At 48.1% G+C, this 24,288-nt stretch overlaps 10 protein-coding genes across 10 annotated transcripts; 5 read left to right on the top strand and 5 right to left on the bottom strand.

Moving 5' to 3' along the window:
• Positions 1-294: 294 nt before the first annotated feature.
• Positions 295-2,234, bottom strand: N7517_009010 (Major facilitator superfamily domain general substrate transporter; the record flags this gene model as incomplete). Its single annotated transcript, XM_056726733.1, has 7 exons — positions 295-362; positions 415-520; positions 571-1,405; positions 1,456-1,674; positions 1,726-1,808; positions 1,858-1,994; positions 2,054-2,234. 7 exons carry the CDS (start codon positions 2,232-2,234, stop codon positions 295-297), a joined length of 1,629 nt encoding a protein of 542 aa, XP_056575305.1.
• A 977-nt stretch (positions 2,235-3,211) lies between these two features.
• N7517_009009 (uncharacterized protein) lies at positions 3,212-4,672 on the bottom strand (the record flags this gene model as incomplete). Its single annotated transcript, XM_056726732.1, has 3 exons — positions 3,212-3,479; positions 3,530-4,547; positions 4,609-4,672. 3 exons carry the CDS (start codon positions 4,670-4,672, stop codon positions 3,212-3,214), a joined length of 1,350 nt encoding a protein of 449 aa, XP_056575304.1.
• A 1,457-nt stretch (positions 4,673-6,129) lies between these two features.
• On the top strand, positions 6,130-8,078 carry N7517_009008 (sulfatase family protein; the record flags this gene model as incomplete). The annotated part of the gene is made up of 4 exons (XM_056726731.1): positions 6,130-6,939; positions 7,010-7,496; positions 7,555-7,676; positions 7,728-8,078. 4 exons carry the CDS (start codon positions 6,130-6,132, stop codon positions 8,076-8,078), a joined length of 1,770 nt encoding a protein of 589 aa, XP_056575303.1.
• A 443-nt stretch (positions 8,079-8,521) lies between these two features.
• N7517_009007 (Sulfatase) lies at positions 8,522-10,242 on the top strand (the record flags this gene model as incomplete). Its single annotated transcript, XM_056726730.1, has 6 exons — positions 8,522-8,646; positions 8,702-9,039; positions 9,089-9,259; positions 9,322-9,718; positions 9,770-9,922; positions 9,972-10,242. The coding sequence occupies 6 exons, from the start codon at positions 8,522-8,524 to the stop codon at positions 10,240-10,242; spliced, it is 1,455 nt and encodes a 484-aa protein (XP_056575302.1).
• A 572-nt stretch (positions 10,243-10,814) lies between these two features.
• Positions 10,815-11,963, top strand: N7517_009006 (NAD(P)-dependent alcohol dehydrogenase; the record flags this gene model as incomplete). Its single annotated transcript, XM_056726729.1, has 2 exons — positions 10,815-10,991; positions 11,058-11,963. 2 exons carry the CDS (start codon positions 10,815-10,817, stop codon positions 11,961-11,963), a joined length of 1,083 nt encoding a protein of 360 aa, XP_056575301.1.
• Positions 11,964-13,504: 1,541 nt separating this feature from the next.
• N7517_009005 (uncharacterized protein) lies at positions 13,505-14,305 on the top strand (the record flags this gene model as incomplete). Its single annotated transcript, XM_056726728.1, has 1 exon — positions 13,505-14,305. The coding sequence occupies one exon, from the start codon at positions 13,505-13,507 to the stop codon at positions 14,303-14,305; it is 801 nt and encodes a 266-aa protein (XP_056575300.1).
• Positions 14,306-16,199: 1,894 nt separating this feature from the next.
• Positions 16,200-19,035, top strand: N7517_009004 (Zn(II)2Cys6 transcription factor; the record flags this gene model as incomplete). The annotated part of the gene is made up of 3 exons (XM_056726727.1): positions 16,200-16,778; positions 16,877-18,048; positions 18,246-19,035. The coding sequence occupies 3 exons, from the start codon at positions 16,200-16,202 to the stop codon at positions 19,033-19,035; spliced, it is 2,541 nt and encodes an 846-aa protein (XP_056575299.1).
• A 470-nt stretch (positions 19,036-19,505) lies between these two features.
• Positions 19,506-21,229, bottom strand: N7517_009003 (cytochrome P450; the record flags this gene model as incomplete). The annotated part of the gene is made up of 3 exons (XM_056726726.1): positions 19,506-20,952; positions 21,003-21,066; positions 21,127-21,229. The coding sequence occupies 3 exons, from the start codon at positions 21,227-21,229 to the stop codon at positions 19,506-19,508; spliced, it is 1,614 nt and encodes a 537-aa protein (XP_056575298.1).
• A 402-nt stretch (positions 21,230-21,631) lies between these two features.
• N7517_009002 (amidohydrolase family protein) lies at positions 21,632-22,869 on the bottom strand (the record flags this gene model as incomplete). The annotated part of the gene is made up of 3 exons (XM_056726725.1): positions 21,632-22,599; positions 22,655-22,718; positions 22,864-22,869. The coding sequence occupies 3 exons, from the start codon at positions 22,867-22,869 to the stop codon at positions 21,632-21,634; spliced, it is 1,038 nt and encodes a 345-aa protein (XP_056575297.1).
• Positions 22,870-22,974: 105 nt separating this feature from the next.
• N7517_009001 (4-hydroxybenzoate octaprenyltransferase) lies at positions 22,975-23,990 on the bottom strand (the record flags this gene model as incomplete). Its single annotated transcript, XM_056726724.1, has 2 exons — positions 22,975-23,704; positions 23,761-23,990. 2 exons carry the CDS (start codon positions 23,988-23,990, stop codon positions 22,975-22,977), a joined length of 960 nt encoding a protein of 319 aa, XP_056575296.1.
• Positions 23,991-24,288: the final 298 nt, after the last annotated feature.

Raw genomic sequence — 24,288 nt, 5'->3', positions numbered from 1 at the left:
TAGCAAGATGACAATGAAGATTGATTTTAGCATTAGCTTCACGACTATGACTATCAATTGAATGAATCCTATTACTGAGACGTGGATTTCTATGATGAAACATCAACTGGTATCTTCGCTTTCCTGGCCGATTCGTAAAGCCTTTGGCTCAAATCTCAATGAAAAATTGAGCTATTGGGACTCTAGATGTTGGCGCACTTCACAATTATGTCACAAGAAATACCCATTTCAGGCTCTTTTCCATAGGTATTTCTATTTAATCCAATATAGTAATGCAGTTCCAATAGACGCAGTCTATATTTGATGGCGCGCAATAAACAATCCACTGAATGACGCCAAAAGCGAACAACCAAGAGAAAGAACTATAGTAAAGTCAGTGGGAGATACCCAATAGAACAGAATACATCAACTCACGATATGTGTGCTTCAGTCCAGAGACATAACAAGCCACCACAATCTCCCGCACATGGCCACTTAGGTGCGCGATATAATTCGTATCAGCCATCGCACGTTGAATAACCTTGCAGAATTAGCACCACGACCAAAGATCCTCAAGAATACAGTATTTACCTTCTCAGAGCCAGGTCCATGAAGATTCAGCTTGAGTTGCCGCTGGAACTCCATCCCCAGAACGGAATTGGACGTAGTCACACCAGCCGTCATGGCGAATCCCACAATCAGCATGTATCCCGCCGTCGCCATGGCGACTTCCTCACCCGGTAGCGTGGAAGACATGGCAATGAATGATGACGCTGCTGCAATTCCCGTGCCAAGTCCGCCCGGGAGAATAAACAGCGATTCCCAGAAGCCGCTGTGTCCATCCCAGCGGAAGTAGAGGAGGAGGTAGGACATGCCGGCAACCAGGCCGGCGACAACGAGAAGGATTTTGAACTGTCCTGTACGCTGGATGAATATTCCTGCTAGCAGTCCACCGAGAGTATTTCCTATCACTGCTGGAATGAGATGCATCCCCGCTGCTGTTGTTGATGCGCGCTGTGTTACCTGGAAATACAATGGGACAGAGAACATCATGCCCAGCTGCGCGGTGATCTGCAGTGCACCGATTATGTATGCTGTCGACACATTTGTTCGCCGGAGAATGCGGAGGTTAAAGATTGGTTCCCGGGCTACGTAGGCTTCGACGAGCACGAAGACGATTAGGAGGGATCCTCCGCCGCTTGCTAGGAGGAATGTCCACCACGACCTCCATGGGAAGGACTTTCCGCCTTGGTCAAGGAGTGTGATCATCGCGACAATAGATGAGCCTAGCAGTGCTGTTCCGAGAAAATCAACCTTGGCGAGTCTGTTTCCCTTAGGCGTGGAGTCTGTCTTCTCTCCGACGTTCAGTTTCACAATCACGAGAGCTGCGGCCAGAGCGAGGAACGGGGCTTGTAGGAGAAACAACCTGGAAGGTGGTTAGAAGATAGATGCAACTGCTAGATCGTGGAAACTTACCATCTCCATCCGATAGTATCGCTCAGCCAACCACCCAGCGGACCTCCAAGACTACGTCCAAGTGTCATGGCGATATTCACATATGCTCTCCAAGTAGCAACCTCGCGCTTAGGCACAATATCTGTAATGATAATGGAGCTGATGGTCATGATTCCCGCACCGCCCATTCCACTGGTGGCGCGACCAAAAATCACCACCCACATCTGGGATCCGATGCCACTATACATAGTCAGAATTGTATCTCAGCTGTTGGATCATGTATCCGCCTACCTCGTTATACAACCCACTGCGAATAACAGATATGAGAGCAGCAGCATTGGCTTGCGACCGTAAATATCACTCAATTTTCCATACTGGACGACGATTAGACCTTGGGATCTTCTCGGCCCGGGTTGTACTCACCATTGGTTGTGCAGCACAGACACCTAATGTATATCCCGTTGAGAGCCAACTAGCATCGCGTAAACGATTGAATTCGGAGGAGATGCGGCCTGCTGCCGCCATCACTAGTGTCGCATCGGCATTGGAAATGAACTCGCCTATATTCGATTCGATTAGATGTCCGTTCGCTTTCAAGTTTTCCTGTAAATTCTCCTACCAAGCAGAAGCACCGCGATAATTGTCCCAACGCCCGTCAATGTCTTGAGCTTAGTGTCTGTGTCAGTTTGCGGGATTAATGGACTCTCTTCATCTGCGACATGGCCATTCGTATCGATGCCCTGGGTTTCGATGATACCCTGAGGTACCGATTCCACCGTGTCACTTTCTATATGAGCCATGCTGTTGAATGTAACAAGCCAAAGAGAAAAAAAAGGCCAGAGGGGGATTATGTGGCGGCAAGTCTGGACTTTCACTGCCGATAAATATTCCAAGCCATTGAAGCTAAGTTGTCATCGGAGTTATAAAGCACGCAATATATCCACTTTTATACTTCATATACTTCATATATTTTCTACATTATGTACAACTTATAAATGAGAATACTTGTGACGAGAATATTCTATATAAGCAAATATAACCATCTTGGTATCCCAAATAGGTTTAGCCTACTCTATATATACCTGTTCGACCCCAAGCAGTATACAATAATTGCTCTATATTTCGGGGATACGACGAAGCTACGTGACGGCTTTCCACTGGTGCGGCAATGATATTGATCTGGCGAGATGAGACGCCGTGCTTTTGGATGCGTACAATTGCCATAAGTGTATTCATACGTAGGCCCGTCGATCAATGGTCCACCGCAATAATCATAGTCAGGGCAACTGTGGAAAACTTCTGCATACTAGTCGCGCTATCTAACAGCGATGGGCCGTATCTGGCCATGCGCAAGAGGTCATGCGCAAGAAGCTGTCCTTGGGCAAGCGAGTAGGATGCTTGCTTTTCAACCAGGTGATATAGATGTCATCGAAGCTAGCAACATAAACAACTCCAAGCCGTCTTGAGAAATCATGAAGCGATCACTATATGCGATAGAGAATATTGTTAGCATTTCTACCGCAAAAGTAGATAAACGGGACTCCTACCGGCGGGGGATGAGGAGATGACATTGTCGCTCATCAGCCATGCAATGACACCCACTGACTCTCCCATCGACACAGCTGGTTCATGAAGGATGCGCCTTGGCATTGGAATCGACACCAGCAACAAATATTTGCCTATTATGACAAAACTTTGGCAATATACATATCCCGAAAACATAAAAGACCTTCAATGCCCAATGTATTGTACAACATGGCCTTGGATTCGGGGGGATTCATATCATCCAGATATAAATTCCAAGCACGGCACCAAAAAGACTGAGGGTGATCGGTACATGAACACGAATAGCGCCGCTGACAAGGTACGAATTGTAGCAAGCGAACTTGTATCCATCGCTCGGCAAGCGACCCATGCCCTCGAGCTCACGGAAGGTCGTGCAGTTGAAAGTAGTAGAGTTCGCGGATGGATTAATTCTGAAATAACTCAAGACCGAAGGAGGAAAATCTTTATTCAGGCCCATTTGCTGGTTGACGAAAGGATCGCTATTTACCTAGGTAAGCTCGTGTGACCACTACGAGGGAGAGACACATACAAAAAGGTATTTCCCACAGTGGCGCCCGAAATATCAATTAACGAGACATTCTTTGGCCAATACCAAGTCTGAATGCGTTTGCCTTGATCGTCGGCACCGTACATCGAGGTCAAATTGAGATCGGGGCCACCGGTGATGACAAGTCCAAAGCCACCGGTCCAATTCACGGCCTTGGGAGGAAGAGTGATAGATTTCAGAGGATTGTTCTCTCGTTGCAGGACTTGGAGTTGGCGCAGATTATCGAACGGGATTTCTAGATGGGTGATATGAATAGGACCTGAAAGCTTCATAGAATCAACCTCGAGTGTCTTCAGCTTTGCGCTACGCTTTAGATCCGTAATACTCTCGAGGTTGAGTTGTTTGATGGACATTTCCTTTGTCGAAGATCCTCCTAGCGTGATAGGTGAGTTACCCGAGATTTGGATGTAGTTGACAGATGTGAATCCAATAGCAATGTTGCTGACGTTCGGGAATGGACCACTAATGTAAAGCTCATCCAGATTGAGCTCATTATCAGACAAACTATCCAGCGAGTTGATCTCCATCGGGCCAATAGCTAGGGTTGTCACATTGCGTAACTCTGTGTGGTGGAGCGTATGGAGATTTGGGGAGCCAAGCGTGATGCTATCCGCGGAATGCAGACTCGTAAGATCCAGGTAGACGAGATTGTAGGCATATATCCCTATATTCACGTAGTTATTCACGGATGTGAGACTAGAAAGTGTGAGGTTCACTATGTGAGTGTCGTAATTTCCAAATTCCACTGCGTCGGCTTTCTTTAAAGATGAACTGGAGAGAGTATAAGAGGGCTGGGTGAGATAGTCGCGCTGGGTATAAGGATATTCTCCGAGGGTGCCTTCGATCACTTCGACACCGTCGAGATTAATGTGAACTGTGTCGTTGCCGGAAAATGGACCGATGCCAACGTGGCCCGTGACCACTCGACAGTTCTGACGAAGGGTATCTGCATCAGCCACGGAGGTGATCCAGGTTGAGCCGCAGTTGGCAGCAAAGGCATCTAGCAATGTAAGTCCAGGCCCGGTGTACTGGGTAAGAGTTTGTAGCAACATTTTACTCACTCGAGCAGCATAGCACGACTAGCACCGCGATCACCGCGCGCGAAAAACCGAGCATATTGGACATATTGGACCCTGAAATTGTAGATCGGAATTCAAAGCTGGGCGCATCGCCATATGTAGAAATGCTCAAGCCCCTGAAAAATCAAATTACGCGCCACTCCCGGACTGCCTTAGCTTATAGATCCAGCCAATCCAATACTAGTGCATACATACTAGTAGAGACTCATGTAACATTGGGGCCCTGTGGGGAGATATGATTGGGGTAGGGCTAGGGGTAGCAGCGTCCGAGCTCTTGGAAGTTTGCTTTTGACCCATGCTGCATAAGATGATATACAGAGAAAAGTGTTTACGGTTAAAAGAGGTGAAGAGCCTGGGAATCTGGGGAACCTCGGACCCTCCGAATCTCGGAAGAAGGCCGCGCTTATGTAATCAGAATGTCCTGGGCACTTGGGCAACACACCGTTGTTTTCATACGGTAATAAATACCGTTTTAGAGTGTCAAGTCCTGTCACGGTGTTGTAAATACGTACATAGTACTCCGTACATCTTTTCTTGTAGAATGGCATTTCATTGGGAAAGTATTTATCTATTACTCTTTTATATAGGCCATAGAAAGGAACATTTGAAATCGAAAGAATTTCCTAAAAGACATCTAAAAAGACATCTTGATATAACCTCTCAGACATTATCCTCAGCAAAACACCAGATAGATCAGATTATTATACAGATATAAAGTACCAAATCATGCCCTTAATTTTTGGATCTCCGGGGTGTTCATCTAGACACCTCCATGTCTAAAGAGGGAACATTCAAGGGTAGCTAGTCATGAATCGAAGGAATGTATCGAATTCTGCATCATCCTTAGAGGCGAAGCAAGAAACTTGAGATATCCAAAGTTCAAGCTTATCACCAATCATAGTCACCAGCCCTTGTCGAAGTCGAGCATCTCTCCAACCGTCTGAACGTATAGTGTCTCGATATTCGCAGTTTTCTGTTCGATCAGGGTATCAAACTGGGCCTCATCGGGGGGGGAGTTAGTTTGATGGGGTACAATAAAAGCTTGATCTCTCCTATCAGCATGTCGATTCAAGGGAAGTTCTAGTCTCAAACTGTGAAATGGAGCTTGGACTGAATGGCGGAGATCCCGGCAGATGTGGATTGCCGATTTGTATCGGCTAAATATTTATGAAGTGCTCATTGTGAGGGTAAAGCACGCAATTATATATTTTCTACACATACAGAGAGTATACATGTGTCATAACTATAAACACAACAGTGATAAACTCTCCGATGTTGTACAATATATATATACTATATACTATATACTATATACAATATACAATATACAATATATGAATATATAATATATACCCATGTTTGGAGAATAAATATGTATATAACTTCACATTTAATATCTCCGATCGCCATTGCGACCGTTTATGGCATCATCGCATCCACATTTGCCAAGGGCTTTTATATACTCCAATACTCGTAAACAGCTTCATCTACGGAGTACCGACTATGAAATTAATCACTGCTCTTGTCGGCCTCATCGCGGCCGATGGCATCGTCGCCCTCGATTTCCAATCCGACCTTCAATCAACCCTCCAATCTGTACTCAAACACGAAGCACAATCGCCCAAACCAAATATCCTCTTTGTCATCACCGACGACCAAGACCTCCAACTCGATTCCATATCCTACACTCCCCTGATCTCAAAACACATCCGCGACGAGGGCACCTTTTTCCGCAATCATTTTGTCACCACAGCCCTATGTTGCCCATCGCGCGTCAGCCTATGGACCGGTCGCCAGGCACATAACACCAATGTAACTGATGTCAGTCCGCCCTACGGTGGATATCCCAAATTTGTCGAGCGCGGCTTCAATGATGATTTTCTCCCATTGTGGCTACAAGATGCGGGCTATGATACATATTACACCGGCAAAATGTTCAACGCCCATACCGTGGAGAATTACCACAGCCCTCACATCAATGGATTCAACGGATCGGATTTCCTTCTCGATCCGTATACTTATTCTTACCTCAATTCGACGTACCAGCGAAACCATGAACCACCGGTCAGCCATGAGGGTGAACATACCATCGATGTGATCACCGGAAAAGCACTGGGTTTCCTCGACGATGCATTGGCTGGCGAGAGACCGTTCTTCCTGGCCGTGTCGCCCGTCGCACCGCACTCGAATATCGATCTGGGCGATGCGACGGCAGGCAAGATCTACATGTCTGCGCCCATCCCTCTTGAACGACACGAACATTTGTTCCAGGATGTCACGGTACCTCGCACAGCGAACTTCAATCCAGACCAGGTAAGCGCGGCCTTGATTACAATTAACGTGTTTTGTGACCCGTTCTGACTGATCTTATTTGCCCGCGCAGCCAAGTGGAGTTAGTTGGATTCACGATCTGCCCCTGCAGAACCAGTCGGTGATTGACTATAACGATCACTTTTATCGGTCACGTCTGCGCGCCCTACAGGGTGTTGATGAATTGGTAGATGGACTTGTCACCCGGCTGGAGGAGAGTGGTCAGTTGGATAATACTTATATCATCTATACCTCGGATAATGGATTCCATATTGGTCAGCACAGACTCCCGCCCGGGAAGACTTGTGGGTTTGAGGAGGATATTCGCGTTCCCTTGTTCATTCGTGGACCTGGGATTGCCAAGGGATATGTGCAGGATGCTGTAACTACTCATGTGGACTTGGCGCCGACCTTTTTCCATCTTGCTGGGATTCCGGCCAGGGACGATTTTGATGGCACTGCGATTCCTGTGATGCCCGAGTTCCATGGTGAGCGGCATGAACACGTTACAGTGGAATACTGGGGTTCTGCTGTTATGGAAGGTGTTTATAGTGGTATTGGTAAGTCGCAGGGCAATATGTCCATCGTCATTATGGGATGATACTAATTTCAACGCAGGCCCCGGAGGCTCAACCTTTATCCCAAACAACACCTACAAATCCGTCCGCTTGCTCGGAGAAGGCTACAATCTGTACTACTCGGTCTGGTGCAACAACGAACATGAGCTGTACGATCTCTCGGTGAGTAAATAGTACCTTGCTTGTTTATCGCAACGACTAACCTTTCTCTAGACCGACCCATATCAGCTGAATAACCTGTACCCAACAAGCTCCCACTCTAATACCAATGAGCCTCAAATTCTCGGTCGCAGCTTGACTCAAGCTATCAATCGACTCGATGCTATTTTGATGGTCCTCAAATCTTGCCAGGGTGTGACTTGCATCCGGCCTTGGGATGTCCTCCAACCGGTAGACCCAGTTAGTACTCTCCAAGATGCTCTGGATGAGGAGTATGATGGTTTCTATGGTGCACAGCCTCAGGTCTCATTTGACTGGTGTGATGCGGGATATATCATTGCAGCCGAAGGTCCGCAGGTGCCATTGACTAGTCGACACGGTGTGTCTTGGGATGTGTGGGTGTAATGAGATACGTTTAGTTTTAGATCAAAATTATATTCAAGTCTATTCAGTACGTAAGGTGGAATTTTTCCGTAGATGTAACTAGATAACTAGAACATATTAGACATATGAGCCGAATCAGCATCTGATAGACGGATAAATAGTCCAAAGTTGATCAAATAGAAAGAATAATCTCCCAAGCCAATAACACTCATCCAACTCGGCAAATACTGTCGTGAGATCGGCCGTGATTGCGCCATATCTCTATGTGTCGCGACATCAAAAAAGCTCGCATTGAAATTCTAGATCTCTACATTTCTAGTAGATAGAGCTACGCAATCCTATGTTTTTCTTTTTTTTTTCTTCTATAAGAGTAGTCGATCGGCTATCTTTCTATAAATCACCCTGGGCATCCTCTCATACTTCGCCTTTTTGTTTATTATTTGTTTCAATCTCTCAACTGCAAGATGTCAGACCAAGGCATCTTTGATGAGAAATATAAAGTAGGCGAACAGGCCATCGATTCACCAAGTGAATTGAACCATGGTATCGTCAAAGACTGGGATACGGAAGAATCGGCCGTTCGACGGAAGTACATATATCTCTTACCACGCACTATCATCATGTCACTAACAAGCTTCTGTCAGAGTCGACTTTATTCTCCTTCCCATTCTTGCAGTCGCCTTCTTCGCCTTACAAATGGATCGTGGCAATATCAGCGCTGTCTTGACATCGAGTATCACTAAAGACCTCAATATCACAACAAATCAAATCAATATCGGATCGCAACTGCTCTCCGCTGGTATTGTTCTCTCTGAGATCCCATCCAATATCATTATGCAGCGAATTGGACCTCGTGTCTGGTTATCGGGCCAGTTATTCGCATGGGGGTTGGTTGCGACCTTCCAAGCCTTTGTTAAGTCGTATCCTGCGTACCTGGTGACGAGGATTTTGTTGGGACTCTGTGAGGGTGGTTTCATTCCTGGTAGGTAAATCTATATTTCATGCTTGGATACTCGACTGACTCTCCGAAGGCGCTTTATATTACCTCTCTACTTGGTATAAGAAGGACGAGACGAGTCTCCGCACCAGTCTGTTCTTCTATGGACAGATGTTTGCATCGGCTACATCGAGCTTGATATCTGCCGGTCTGCTTCAGCTGCATGACACCCATGGTATGGAAGGATGGAGATGGATCTTCCTGGGTAAGTGTAGATCCAAAATATATGCATTCTACCAGCCTGAGCTCTGCTAAAACACTCGTCAGTCGAGGGGTTGATAACCATTTTTATTGCAATTGTCTTCACTCTCCTCGTACCTGCATCGGTCGGAGACGGCCGTCCATTGCTTTCCTTCGGCCGCTGGAGCTACTTCACCGAGCGCGAGTCGCACATCATTCGCAACCGCGTTCTGCTAGATGACCCCCGAAAAGCCACAGGCCATATCCAGATTTCAGGCTCTGATATCTGGCAGACCGTCAAGCAGCCGCGCATCCTGCAACACGTTTTCGTGACTTTGGTGTCCATGTCCGGTTTCTCGGGATTGACCCAATACACGCCCAGCATGATCAAAGGGCTGGGCTTCGGTGCTGTCAAGGCGAATGCCCTGGCTTCGGTTCCAGTCTATTGTAGCATGATCTGGCTGCTAGTTTTGTCTATTGCTGCGTGAGTGCTTATGATCATTATGACAATGAAACAGACTTTAACTCTTGGCAGTGACAAAACGAGACATCGTGGACCCTTCGTACTCTTGGCTATCACTTGGAATGTTATCTCCTACGCTTGTCTTCGTACAAGTAACCCCCACGCTTCGCAATGGCACCGGTATGGAGTTATTGCCGTTGCTAATATCTCCTATTGCAGCATGCAGTAAGTTCCCTGTCCCGGGTGGTCAAAACTCGATCTAATCATATAATAGTATTCTGAATGTCGGTTGGCTGTCATTCTACTGCCGTACACCCCAAGAAAGAAGTGTTGCCATGGCGTTGGTCGTCATGGCTGCTAATTGTGCTGGTATCGCTGGCTCGCAGATCTTCCGCACTTCCGATGCCCCGAAGTACTTGCATGGTCTCACTGCAATTACATCCCTTGCTGGTGCCTCATGGGTTCTTACAGCTGTGCTTTGTGTTCAATATTATGTCCGGCGGCAAAAAGCGGTTCCTTCGGATCCACTGGAGGCGAAAGCTTGACCAAATTAGCGACAGATGACGGATATTGGTGAATAATTATGACGATTCTCCACTAATAGATTGTCAAATCAAAAAGTATTGCGAATCTTTTCTCAGACCTTCTAACCCAATCCTGGCCAATATAAAACAAGCTTGTTGGGCATAAAACCAGCATAAGGGGGCTTGGCATTCTTAACTCCGATGTCATGGATGTAAGCACCTTAAATCCCAGGAGATAGATGGATATGGAGTTTATATTCCTAGAAAACATATATCTGATTAACATTAACATGTTTCCTTGCTTAGCGGTTGGTTTATTCTAATGAAATCTCTTCGCCGGACATAAGATTAAGACCGTGATGACAATCCACCCGATGACAACCCACTCCATGAAGAATCCACTCGATGGGTCAAGTGGACCTTTTTTTCTTCACGATGACCACGGCACCACAAATCGAGATTCACAAGAACCCTCCGAGACGGACCTCGATCTCTCCGCGTGGATAGTTTAAAGGGAGGACCCTGCAGGAATATCTTGTAGATCATATCCATTGAATCCCAATTTTATACACTTTTTTTTATACATTATAATCATGTCTTCCACCGATTACAAGTTCGAAGGATGGGTAGCTCTCGGGCCTGACGCCGCCGAGGGAAAGATGGTCTGGCAGGAATTTGAGCCTAAGCCATGGGAGGAGACCGATGTCGATATCAAGGTCACTCACTGTGGTATCTGTGGCTCGGATATTCACACTCTGCGCAGTGGATGGGTATGGCACATTCCCTCTCAAACATGATCAGAATTGAATTGCTAATACCAGTCTCCGTTTCCACAGGGCCCCACCAACTACCCTTGCTGCGTCGGCCACGAAATTGTCGGAACAGCTGTCCGCGTTGGATCCCAGGTTGAGGGAGATATCAAGGTCGGGGACCGTGTCGGTGTTGGTGCGCAGAGCGGTTCGTGCCAGAATAAGGATGGCGACTGTGACGCCTGTGCGTCTGGAATTGAACAGCACTGCACTAAGATGGTCGGCACTTACAACGGTACTTATGCCAACGGTGGCAAGTCGTATGGTGGTTACTCCACGTACAACCGCTCTCCTTCACACTTCGTTATCAAGATCCCCGATGCTATCTCCTCTGCCGATGCGGCGCCTATGCTCTGCGGTGGTATCACTACCTACTCGCCTCTTAAGCGGAATGGCTGCGGGCCCGGAAAGACCGTTGGTGTCGTCGGTGTTGGCGGTCTTGGCCACTTTGCTATCTTGTTCGCCAAGGCACTCGGTGCTGACCGCGTCGTCGCTATCTCCCGCAAGTCTGATAAGAAGGCCGATGCCCTCAAGCTCGGTGCGGATGACTTCATCGCCACCGGTGAGGATGAGGACTGGGCTACCCGCCACGCTAGCTCTCTCGACTTGATCATCTCCACTGCTTCGTCTTCCAAGATGCCGATTGTCCAGTACTGTGGACTTTTGCGTGTTCGTGGTACCTTCATCCAGCTCGGTGCCCCCGATGATGGCGGTCTCGAGATCCCAGCTTTCGTTCTTATCATTAAGGGTATCAAACTTGGTGGCTCGTTGATCGGTAGCCCCGGTGAGATTCGGGAGATGCTGGAGTTGGCTGCTGCCAAGGGCGTCAAGCCTTGGATTCAGGAGCGCCCAATGGCGGATGCCAACCAGGCTATCGTGGATATGGAAAACGGTGATGCTCGTTACCGCTATGTTCTTACGAACGAGCAGTAAATTGGCGACCAATTATGAGTGATGTATATGTGAGACAAGTTTAGTTTAAGTGATGGGCGTTAGAGGCAATGTATGGAAGTTAGATTTAGAAAGAAATTAGAATACCAACGCACATTTTTGATATGCATATTGTGGTCTTGAATTTGTGATGCAGTCGAAAGGCCCTAGATATCATCACACTAGATATTTACAAATGTGCCTAGTTGCAAGGTTCTCGATTCATCGGGACGATCTCATCCCTTACCAATTTCTTTGAACTTTCCAGGGCTCCCTTCCTGACGCAATCGCTTTTGGTTCACTATCACAGTTTCTTATATGAAGTCTCAGACCGATTTCTTGTAGATCCTTCTCGGTATCCTCTATGAAGCCCAAATCGGCCTCGCATCCATCAAGCGCGTTTGTTCAATGTGTATAGATACTGGCTACAGGTTGCTAGGCACTCCTGTTAACGGACTGCGTGTTGCCCCTCCACTGACAGGCAACGAGATGACTATCGTTCTACTGCAATATTGCCCAATAGGTTGCGATTTCCCGCATTGTGATTCGTTCCACTCAGAGTTTCACAGCATCGTTCATGGCTTCAAGGGTGTGATGAAACGCATCATTTCGGGCTGACAATCTGTAATGCAACGATGTACATACCAACCACTCGTAGCCCCGGTTCTACTCAGTTTCAACATCCTTTTATCATTTGCATATGGCCCGATATGTTGCTTAAGCAAGAGAAGCACACCATATTCAACCAAGTGCGAGATATCAGCAGGTTTCACCTCGAATATTGCCTAATACGTTGCGACCTTGCCTATTGCGATGGAGCGCCGATGGTTTCTAAAAGGTTCACAAATGGACTTAAGGATGGGATCAAAAAGGCCCATTTCGGACAGGAGATGAAGGGCAACATATTCAGCCAAATTACAAGTCCAGTTAAAGCATGGTTGTATCTACACTGTGATTCGGGCCAAGGTCGAACCCCCGATCCCTCCCAAAATGGAAATATAAATTTATGTAAAAGATCACATAAGAAGATGAAGCTGATGAAGAAAAGAAATTGCTCTCCGAATCTCTAAAGGAAACCTCTCATTTATCTCCCTTTCATGTCCTTTTCATTGATCTCACTTGCATTCTTTGTGACTATCCCGCCCGCGAAACATCACCGTCAAGACGCTCGTTCTTAATTCCAATCAAACATCCTCTGGGGGTTTCCAGACTTCATTTTCAAGGATCCTTCAAGCATCTCCAAGGGGTCAAAATCCCAGTCCAACCAATCCAACAGCCCCAGATCCCAGGTCTTCAAACCGCAAAGCTCTCCTATTCACTTCAGAATCCCTACTCCACAAACGTTCAAGAGGCAGTGTCGGAACTGTGGCCGCTTTCCCGTAGCCGAAATTTAAATAAACACATTCTCTACAGGTATGACATCCTCTTCTTCCATCCAAGTTCTACAACCTAACCAAGTCATCATTTGCTAGCTTTCACCAAGAAGACACTTGCCCAGAATATCTACTCCTGTCGAAGAGATAGACCATCAGCAATCACCCGAAATGAGCGCCGTACATTGCCTCATCGATGATGAGGGTCACTATATCAAGGCTCATACGATCCTCGCAACTGGTGACGCAGCAGTAGTTGTCCAGCGAGAGGACGTGGCAATCAAGATGGCAATTGTGTATAAGAACTACACGCTAGAGAAGGTGGAAGGAAATCGTAATAGGATTCGACGGGAGCAAGAGATCTGGCGGCGCATTCAGCCCAACTTCGATACCCCAGTAGAAGGCATCGTCCATTGTCTCGACCTTCCTGGAGATACCATCGAGCTGAGGTATATGTCAGGAGGTGCACTTTCAAAGTGGCTGAAGCATAGAGCGCGACCCAGCATAGAGCTTCAGAAGCGCTGGTTCCGTCAGCTTACCATCGGCCTCCACAATCTTCATCAACGTCGCGTCATCCACAGTGATATCCTCAGCCGTAACATTCTACTGGATGGTTCCTTGAACGTCATGATTGCTGATCTCGGGGCCTCCACTATTATGCCCATCGATACTGTTATGGCGGATGCCGTGGATGGTTACAATTGCTCGATCTGGACGGATCTTTGCCAGCTGGGCCTCGTGTTCTATGAGATTGTCACTGGGAGACAGACCGGTATCAGCCTATATCATAACAGTGGCACTGACGACTCGGTCGCTGTTTTTCCATCCCGGGATATACTCCCTTCCCTGGGAAAGCGAATCTGGGCCCGAGATATTATCGAGACCTGCTGGAGGGAGGGCGGATATGGGGCTGCAGGTGCGGCGGGGATTCTAGCGAAGCTGGATAAAATGCAAGGCCAGCGTCAGCATTAAGATATATCTTTGATTTGGTTTTGTGTGGGACTATGCGCCTCGGGGGGATGTAGACACAAATACATGTAGTCGACGCTTAGTGCAACCGCAAACCACATGTATTTGCGTCAACTATGTATCCAGCTTAACACTTTCTACTGCAATTATTTTTCACTGCCTTGTCGCTACACTCTTGATATTTTCTCACTTTGTTATCATCAGAAAGTTGTGCTTGAAGTGCACCAAGGTAATCAATCTTATTAATTCTTAAAGAAACGGCACATAACGCAATGAATTGTCGGAGCCAACAAATAAACTTGTGAGCTTGGTGTGTATTCCTACTTCCCCTTGCCTACACTCGAGATGAATAGCTTGATGACTGTTCCGGGTAGTTTCTTTATAACCGCACTACCAAATACCTCTCAAAAAAATCACCACTTTTCAGACCGAGAGAGCTCATTGATTCCTAAAGCAATATTTGTTGGGTGCTTGAGGTATAGGGACAGGGACAGGTCTGACTCCCTTTCTCCTTTTCCTCTCCGTCCCTTTCGATCCATATGAATCGACAGTCTGTTTCTCCATAGCGAGCCCCAGTATATTTTCTCTAGAAGGTTGACATTCTCGACTGATTATTTGAATGTTGAAAATCTGTTCATGAAAATCCAGTATAAGATCAACGTGAAAAGCAAATTCAAGGGATGTTCCGTGGGTTCCAAACACAAATTCATATATGTAGAAGAAAGTAATATGGCATCAACTAACTGTGCTTGAAAAGTTAAGACTAAAGAGTAACTGAAATAGCCGGGAGGCCAAAGTATTCGAGGTGCTTTTTCGAGATGCGCTTTTATCGGCTGAGATGGGAAATTATTTGCATGAACCGAGCATCTCCGAGTGTCAGCTAAGCCGAGAAGACCCTATATCATGGTTCTAGATCTGCAAAACAGCCCAATGGCTAATGCAGGAAGGAGAGCTACAAAGTACAATCAGGTACAATTGTTCGTTGGATTGGTTAGCTAGCTCGCTCATTGCGTACCTGGCTATCTGACTTTGATATTTGCTTTTGGGAGGCCTTTGTAGCCAGTGAACGATGCTCCTGTCTTTGGCTTTATGGCGATTATGTGTCTGAAACCGATCGACGTAGAATTTAGTCCAAGTTAAATAATGATGCATTTGATCTCGTAATTGATTTTACCTGTAACTGACACTGGCTACTTTGAATATATTCCCGATGATCTCCCCTTTTTTTTACTTACTCTGATATTCACTGCATAGCTGTACCCGAACTCCTACGGCCTGTATAGTTTGAGAGCTGATGTCTCCCATGAATATATATGTAACATCAGTGCCAATCCCTCGTATTGTTAATGAGCCCCCTCGTGTCATTAATGGCACCATTCGTGTTCCTAATTTAGTACGCCAACCTGGACATGAGCATTAGTTCTAGGGCGAGAACTTCACAGGTAGTCGAAGTTATACGGAGTAGTCAGGTCTCTATATACTGTTATAGCGGGTTTTAAGGTTAAATACCTAATGTTAAGCCGTGGTATTTATTGGTTTCTCTAAGCTGTGGGATAATTGGATCTATATGTATATCTTAGATGAGTCCCTTATATGTTTTGAAATATACCCGTAAGCGCTATGACATGGATGTGCTCGAATTTCTATGCATTAATCTATTTAATTTAATATTTAATTCAATACATTCTTATACTTAGGCTCAAATATCAGTCTGACGGGTGAAAATGTAATTATATTGGTGAGAGATATTTATCTTAGTTGGGGCCAAATTCTTTTATCCTTGCACCGGCAGCTGTACGGCAGCTCCCCTTTCTCTTCGTTCAAGATGAGTCCAATAAAAGCCCACCACTCCCCTCAGATGAGGTATCAAATTATCTAGTCCCTTTTTCTTTTTGAAATGATGCCGTTATCTGAACCCCGCCATATCAAGAAGCCCCGGTTATCGCTCAGTTGCATCGTCTGTCGGCGACGCAAGGTTCGCTGCGGTCGCGAACAGCCACAATGTGCCAACTGCGTGCGCATGAAAGAGAATTGTGTCTACAGGGCCATGGTCCGAGATGAGTCTACCGGCCGTGTACGACCAGTATCACCCCAGGACAGAGATGCCAGAGACTCCGATGCTCGCCTAGACCTCCCTTGGCCCCATTGGGGCCCAGACGCCAATGCGCCATATCCGGAGAAACCGTCTAGACCTCCTTCTCGTCCTCAATTATCCAATGCCAGTCCTTCTCCACATCGACAGCTATATCCAACAGTCCCTTCATGGGAAGAGGCTATCCAGCTCCCTCATTTTCGTGACGCGAGCGTTCCTCAAATTAGAGGTAGCTCGACAACTACCCGAGATCCCTCCCCGGTGCCCTCAACAAGCTCTTTTCCGACCCTTCGCGACCCCCTCTGCCGCGACTATCTGAGTATACGACGAGGTGGCCGCGTGCGATATGTTGGTCGGACTTTCTGGGGTCTCGTTGCCGGCAAGGTGAGTCTGGCTCGGGTCACACAAACAAGCAAATACAATCTGCGACGGGATGTGTCGCCTAGCAGAACCATGACTGACCTGGGTGGATCTTCCTGTAGGAGAATTTGAGCGATGACTTCTTTGACGAAAACCGACATGCCCACCCCGATCTGCCCCTTCCCCATATTTCCTCTATCGGCATGTTTAATCTCCTGCGGTCGCTACCCACCAAGCCCGTGAGTGATGCCCTGTTCGAGATCTTCTTCCTCGCCGTGTGGCCGCTTGTTCCTCTCCTACACCCGCCTTCCCTGCAGGCAGAATACGACGAGTTCTGGGATTGGTGCCGGAACAGTGAGAGTGCGTTACCCTCGGATAAACTTCGCGATGACCCTACCTTTATATGCCTTCTCTTTGCAGTCCTATATTGTGGCGCATCCGCAGCACCAGTAGCCAGCTGGACGTACACCAACCTCCATGGTCTACAGAAGGAGACGACAGTGAGCCACCTCAAGTCGGCATTTACGACGAGCCTTTCTTTGTGTCAGCATCTGGAGCATCCAACTTTCAATACACTAGTTTCAACTTTGCTGACGGGGCCGTTCCTGGACCGGCCCTTCGAGCCCATGCGTAGTCTGGTGCATGTGAGCACCACGGTGCGCATTGCTCAGATTATGGGTTTACATCGGGAAGGAACATGGTCTGGGATGAGTTGCGTGGATAAGGAAATCCGTCGTCGCATCTGGTGGCACATTGTTTGGCTCGATGTGCAGTCGAGCATCTCCACGGGGCTGACCCCCTGTTGTGGGAACGAGGCCTTGGAGACTGTGAGCATGGTCGACACTCACCATGAGGAACCCAGCGATATCCCTGCTAGACTTTCCCAACGCACCGACTCTGTGACTAAGACTAATGGGAAATCGGTGGCCGCACTATACGCCATCGGACGCTTTCAGACTGCTCACTTAAAAGCGAAAATCGTGGCGCACCTGCAGAGCGCGCAAGGTCCGACCCAGGATGGATTTGGCGAGCTGGTCACAGATGCCAAGGGGCTTCTGCAGAAGATCGACTCGATCATTGCACGCGTTCCTACGCAGGGAATCCCGGAAAGGGGTTACATCCCATCCCGCCTGGCCAATGCATCTCCATCCACGCATCCCTCGTTGTACAAGGATGATGCAAAGCAGCCAACCGTCTTTGCAGCCTGGACGCGAATTATGTTAACATTGCTGAAATCGGAAGTGGCCATTTTATTGCAGAAACCATTTCTGCTACCCCCAGACAGGAAGAATGCGTAATTACGTAAGTCATGGACCAGGTATGGATCCTTTCTCCCTACATCTCATTCCTGTCCAGCATAATACATTGCATCTCCCGTTGCATAGCCTCATACAGCAAATCCTGTCCAGCTTGAGGGTTTATCCATTTACACTGATCATTCATACCTATATTGATATGATAGACTTATTGACACGCGATTTGACCCTCCAGCATGACGCAGCTTTGTGTGAATTACTTGCGTATCTACCTGCAGCTGTATCAAGCTCCTGCATTCTCCCCCTACGCGTGGTTTTTCTGCAGCCACTATGGGCCTCTCCAATGCGTATTCATCACCCTAATATATCTCCATTCCTTTCCGGACTCTGGAGAGACCTTGCTGGCCCGATATTGTGTTGATGAGGTTATACATCACTGCGTGGCCCAGTATCAAACTCCAAATGGCTGTTCGACGAGGACCAGCCCTGATGATACTGATTCCAATGCGAGCAAGGCGCGGATGCCATTGGTCATTCAGGTTCTCGTTGACCTTCACGAACGCCTCGACTCATCTCTTGAAGCTGAAGACCGGCCCCCGCTGCCATTGGACCTGATCGGGTGTCAAGCTCGCTTTCCTACGTCGCACCTTGCTACCAAGTCGAGCGAGTTACGCGCGACATCCATTCATACCTCTCCCGATGGATCCTCCTCTACCACTCGCACCAACCGCAATTGTGAGACCCCATCTATGACCACAGGACCTCTTCCAGTGGTCGCTGGCGAAAAGCCAGGCCCGCCAAACAGCCTCTTGGTGGCTGGCAGTGACTCGGGCTTAGATATGGACTTCCTTGCTACTATTTCCGATCTAGAGGCCTGGTCGTCGTCGTTGATTCTGGAATCCGACAACCTCCTGGCGCATTCTGATAATATAACGCCCGATCATGCTATAATCACAGGGTTAGGCGCGCACAGTATAGCAACTGGTCGCCGCGACCTGCATGAAGGATTCGATTTCCAAGCGTAATAGCGCTATTATACGTCTTCTTTTTGCTTTTCCTTTTCTTATCGTAAGCAAAAATAAATGTAGAGATGCTATGAGCAATCTTGATAGACCTGCGTCGTCCAATTACATGATTTGACCTGATTCCACAAGAGATTCGGACCTCACGCAAGCCTGCAATGCACGATACATCATTCTCCCGTTACGGACTGCGCTACTGCACCACAAGGCACAAACATTCTTCGCGATCTCACATGCATACAGGGGTATCCAAGCATCCCGGTACAGCTATTTCCTTCAACGTGCAGCCTTCCAATAAGATTGAGCGAATCACATCCCTCAGAAACACTGTATGGCGCTTACACCGTGGCCTCCCCGGTCCACACACCCCGGGTCAATGTCTGCTAAAGTATGTTATATACATCACATTCGGCCGAATAATCTGCAGTCAGCCTTGTGCCAGCAGCCCTCCCCTTCACACTCTGCCTTACAACTTATGGCCTCGCATATTGACAAAGTATCTCGGACTCGGCCCGCGCGAACTCATGGAGAATCGTCTCGGCCGTCGCAGGAGAGCGAGGAGAGACTTTACACTTGTACGCCTTTGGACACACAAGGAACCCCTCGGTGTACCCTGTGATCGGGTCAGTGTCGATGGCGACTGGCGTACCCGACTCATCAAGCTCAGGCTCGAACCGGAATGCCCAGAGGAGCTTTGCAGCTCCAAGGAACATACTACGCTCTGACAGATGGATCCCTGGGCAGAGCCTTCGTCCAGCCCCGTAGATGAAGTGGTCCCGCTGCATGTAGTCCGGTGAAACGGCGTAGTCCGAAGCCAGGTTATTTCGCCCTTCGTAGTGACTGGGGTCGAATCGGTCGGGATTGAGGAATACGCTTTCGTCGTGGTGGAGGCCCCACACGTTCAGAAAGACGGTTGTCCCCTTCGGTAGGAGATACCCATTGACCCAATCATCTTGGCTGAGCGCATGCGGGAATGATAGTGGCGTCACTGGCCGCCAGCGCATTGTCTCTTTGACGATCATGTTGATGTACGGTAGACGGCTGAAATCCGCCCATGTCGGGGATCTATCTTCGCCACAGACAGCGTCGATCTCAGCACGCGCACGTTCCTGTACTTCCGGATGCTGCACCAGCGCCTGGATCATCACGAGGAGCATCGTGGACCCGGTGTCAGATCCACCCTCCATCATCACGCCACCGAGGAAGTTGACCTGATTGTCAGTGAGGTTTTCCTTCTCCTGTAGGTCCAGTACATGGTCAATGAACGTGCGAGCTCGGCTTTGTAAGCCCTGCTCGGCCTGTCGTCGTGCCTCGATCGCCCGTCGCCGGAAGGATCCGTACAACGCTTTCATGCCGCTACCCACCTCTACCGACCGATCTACCCAGTTGCCTAGCCACTTCTGTGGAATCCATTTCAGCCACGGGAAGATATCGACAGGCGGCGTGGCGGCGGTTTCCATAATCTTGGACCATTTCTCCATGATCTCGTAGAGTTCCTCCATATGTGGCGTATCCCACGACGGGGTACGAATCCCATACAGTAGACTCATAATTATACTATTGGTGGTTCGTTTTGTATGTAGCATGTGCTTCTCTGGATAAAGGAGAAAGTCACGCATCATCTGTGTGTGCTCGGCTTCGAGTAGCTTGACGTGCTCTTTCTCGCACATGCTCGCCTTGAAATGCTGGTGAACTGTCTTGCGGAACAGCCGCCAGGTTTCGTTGTTGTCCATAACGAGGAGATGGTCGCCGCTGGTTATGAGGTTCTGTCCGACATAGGAGATCGGCCTTGAGCTGTATAGAGCGCTGCGTTTGTCGAGCAGTTCCTTGACTAGACTTCGATCTGTAATTACTGCGGCTACGGCTGGGCCAATGCGGAAGCTGTAGAGGCCACCATATATTTTGGACCATTCGGTGAATCTGTTCATGTCAGAGTGTACATTCAATCAGAAGGACGAAGAAGAACGAACTTTCGATGCGCGCGCACTGGTGGGATCTGGTGGATGTTGCCAATGAGAGGGAGACCAGGTGGACCTGGACATCATTAGCTTGAAAATTTCTTACTTGATCAAGATAGAAGGATCCGGCAGGTACCAGGAGGTAGTTTGTGCTGTATTCTCCAGCTATACAAGACAGATCGGAGGACAAGCAACACCAGGCCCGTCACAGCCAGACTGGCTATATAAAAAAGCGCCATGAGGTTGCTGAACACTTTCAATGTAACCCATGAAAATTTCAAGATGAATTGAAGGTGAGAAGACTGTAAAGAGACATGACATTTGTATGAAGCAACAGGGATGCGAGAATATATACTCTTAGAATACGATATAATCACCATAGAAAACCACGTCGGCCGACCTAGTATGACCGGATGTCCGTATGAGAGACTGTATTGACCGAGATGACATAATTCGTGTAGTTAATTATAGTCAACTAGTTTTCAAGCTATATTGATGGTTTTTACAAGTCTTGTCAAACTTCGCTACTTTTGTCTTGAAGATCCAGCTAGCCCTAACACCGTATCCATTATACTCTTTCTCGTATTCGATTCTCGAATGATGATGCATTATTCTCCTCATATACATGAAGGTACATCTATCTATAGCCTAGATTTGTAAAATATTTTCTTCTTATCCTCCTCAATCCGAAAACGCGGGAATAACTGTACTGCTGCACTCCGGGAAATCTCCTCATTCTCCCCTACTTGCGCAATGAAATCCTCCATCATCCCAACATATTTGTTGATAGTCTCACGAGGAGCATAGGGAAAATCACTGCCATATAGCACATGCCCTGTCTTTGCAAACCCATTCTTGCCCACCAGTAACTCCAAATTCCCCGGGTTCCCAGATAGCGCGAGATCAAGATAAAACCCCCTAGCCTGCTCCAGAAATATCTCTGGGGTAATATCGGTTAGGCCTGCATCATAAAGCAGGTTTGCAGCCCGGGTAGCGAGAATAGGGAGTGTACCCCCTCCGTGAGACAGAATAATCTTCACATCGGGGTTCTTGGAGATCGTCCCCGAGGTGATAAGATCGACCGCTGTTCGGCATGTCTCGTGAGGGTAATCAATGATCGGCTGTGGTAGTTTTGCATTGACCATCTCAGGCTTGTTCTGGGCGTCTGAGGCGGTGTTTGTCGGGTGGATGAAGACTACTGCCTTGCGGCGGTTCAGTTCCCCCCAGAGTGGCGCAAAGGCAGCATGACCGAGGTACCCAGTTCCACTATACCGAGTGTAGAGAGTGATGCCATCAGCTTGGAGGATGTCCAAGGCAAAGGCAAGTTCCTCGATAGCCGAGGGGATGGTTTCAGGTGTCAGATGCGGGAGGCTGGCAAAGAAACCGATCCGAGTGGGGTTTTCCTGATGAAGTTGGAAGCCGTAGAGGTTTACCTGCCGGGCGAGAGCGGCCGAGTCTACTGGAGAATTGAATAGGATAGAAGTTCCCGGTGCGGTCAAGGAGAGAATGGCCGTGCGGATGGTGTGAGAGGTCATGAGGGAAAAGGTCGATTCTGGGGTCCATTTGGGGAGGTGCCAGCCGGAGGGGTCACCATGAGTTGAGTTGAATGCTATGTCTTGGTTATTTGTATTCTTGGGGAGACGTTAGGGATCAGATCAAGATACCATTGACATAGGCAGGGGGAATGAAGTGATGGTGCACGTCGATGCGGTTCATGGTAACGAGTAGCTTGTTTTACTATATATAGGTGCGGATGAATGAATGGGAATAACTCGGGAGATATATATTGATCATAATTTCGTATTGATATCAACTAATGTGTTCTCACGGCCGAGCAAGAACAAGACCGATCATACTCGGCCGGAGAACATACCGGCATATCAAAACCTGACAGCTTAGGACTGAACAGTGGCCTGACCAGTGTGGCTATCGCTCCACACTCCCATGCTGAATGCTACCCTTTCCCAGTATGGTGCTACATCCCCTAGCGCAGCTCCATGTTCATATTTGCCAGGGAAATATCAAATACGCGCACCAAAAACAGCTCCAACAAAGACACCCCCGTCAAATACAAGCCCAGCTTGATATTCGACTTGAAAATTCGACCTCCCGAATGTCGATCCTTGAGATCCAACGACAGGATATGCCACGGCATACTCACCATCCACACACCCAGTCCCAGCACCCAAAAGATGAGCGACATATCAGCGCGCAGCGCGGTGACGGCAAAGAGAAATACCTGCAGAGCTCCTAGCACCGCCAGAAGGGTCTGCACATTCTTCCCCATCAGTACGGCGAGTGACTTGACACCAATTTTCTCATCGTCCGGACGGTCCTGTGTTGCATAGAAGATATCAAAGTAGACAACCCACGCGACTGTAGCGAAGAATAGAGGAAGTGCTTGATCCAGATTCTTCAGGTCTCCAGTAATTCCCACCCATCCCGGGAAAACCGCACCACCAATTATTGCCCCCAGCACAACTTGTGGGAATGGCATGATGCGCTTCATGAACGGGTAGATGGTGCTCAGCACCCATACAGGAATGAAGGCCACTGTGACGGTCGAACCCAGTGTGCCCCAAGTAACGGCAAGTGTGAGAGGCAACCAGCAGATGAAAGCCACCACGGCCTCGGAGGTGCTAATCATGCCAGCTGGTAGAGGGCGGACCTTGCATCGCTCAACGTGTTTGTCGAGCTTTTGGTCACATATATCACTATAATTCACTCGTCAGTGAGAGAGAGACAGGTTGTGGCTTCTCTGCAGACTTACTTGAATGTACAGAATGCACAGTGTGTAGCTGTCACGCTGGCCCAGATGCCGAAGAGTAAACAGAGAAATGGCGCTAGTTCCAGCGACACATCTCGCATGCCCGCGGCTACACATGCTCCCCAGATGGCGGGATACCAACATAGCCAGGCTTCACGAGTGTGTAACCGGGCCAGTTCCCATACACCGCGAGGCACATTGCGCGGAGACTTTAGGGTAATAGACACAGCCATATTGATGATGCTCGGACGACTGTCTCAAGCAGTTGTGTATAATGAAAGATCCTTATTCCAGACAAATTAAGATAAGGAAAAGCAAAAGTTCATATTCCCGGTTGTCAAAAAAATACATTTCAAAGCACTACCTCTCTGTATGACCCAGTGCCCTCGGGGTCGGTCTCCTTGCTGGGCCGAGTCGCGTGAGGAATCGCCTTAGGGCAGAGAGAATCTCACCTCGGCCGACAAGCTGACCACTGAAATTCATGCCATGTCGCCAGAGAGTCACACCGGCCGATGGCTCAGTGAATCGTAT

This window comes from Penicillium concentricum (genome assembly GCF_028827145.1).
Source record: "Penicillium concentricum strain IBT 3081 chromosome Unknown utg000004l_segment0_segment0, whole genome shotgun sequence".
In the NCBI taxonomy this organism is placed as follows: Eukaryota; Fungi; Ascomycota; class Eurotiomycetes; order Eurotiales; family Aspergillaceae; genus Penicillium; species Penicillium concentricum.
The sequence above is the reverse complement of the archived record's forward strand: the minus strand, read 5'-3'. Positions and strand labels throughout refer to the sequence as shown.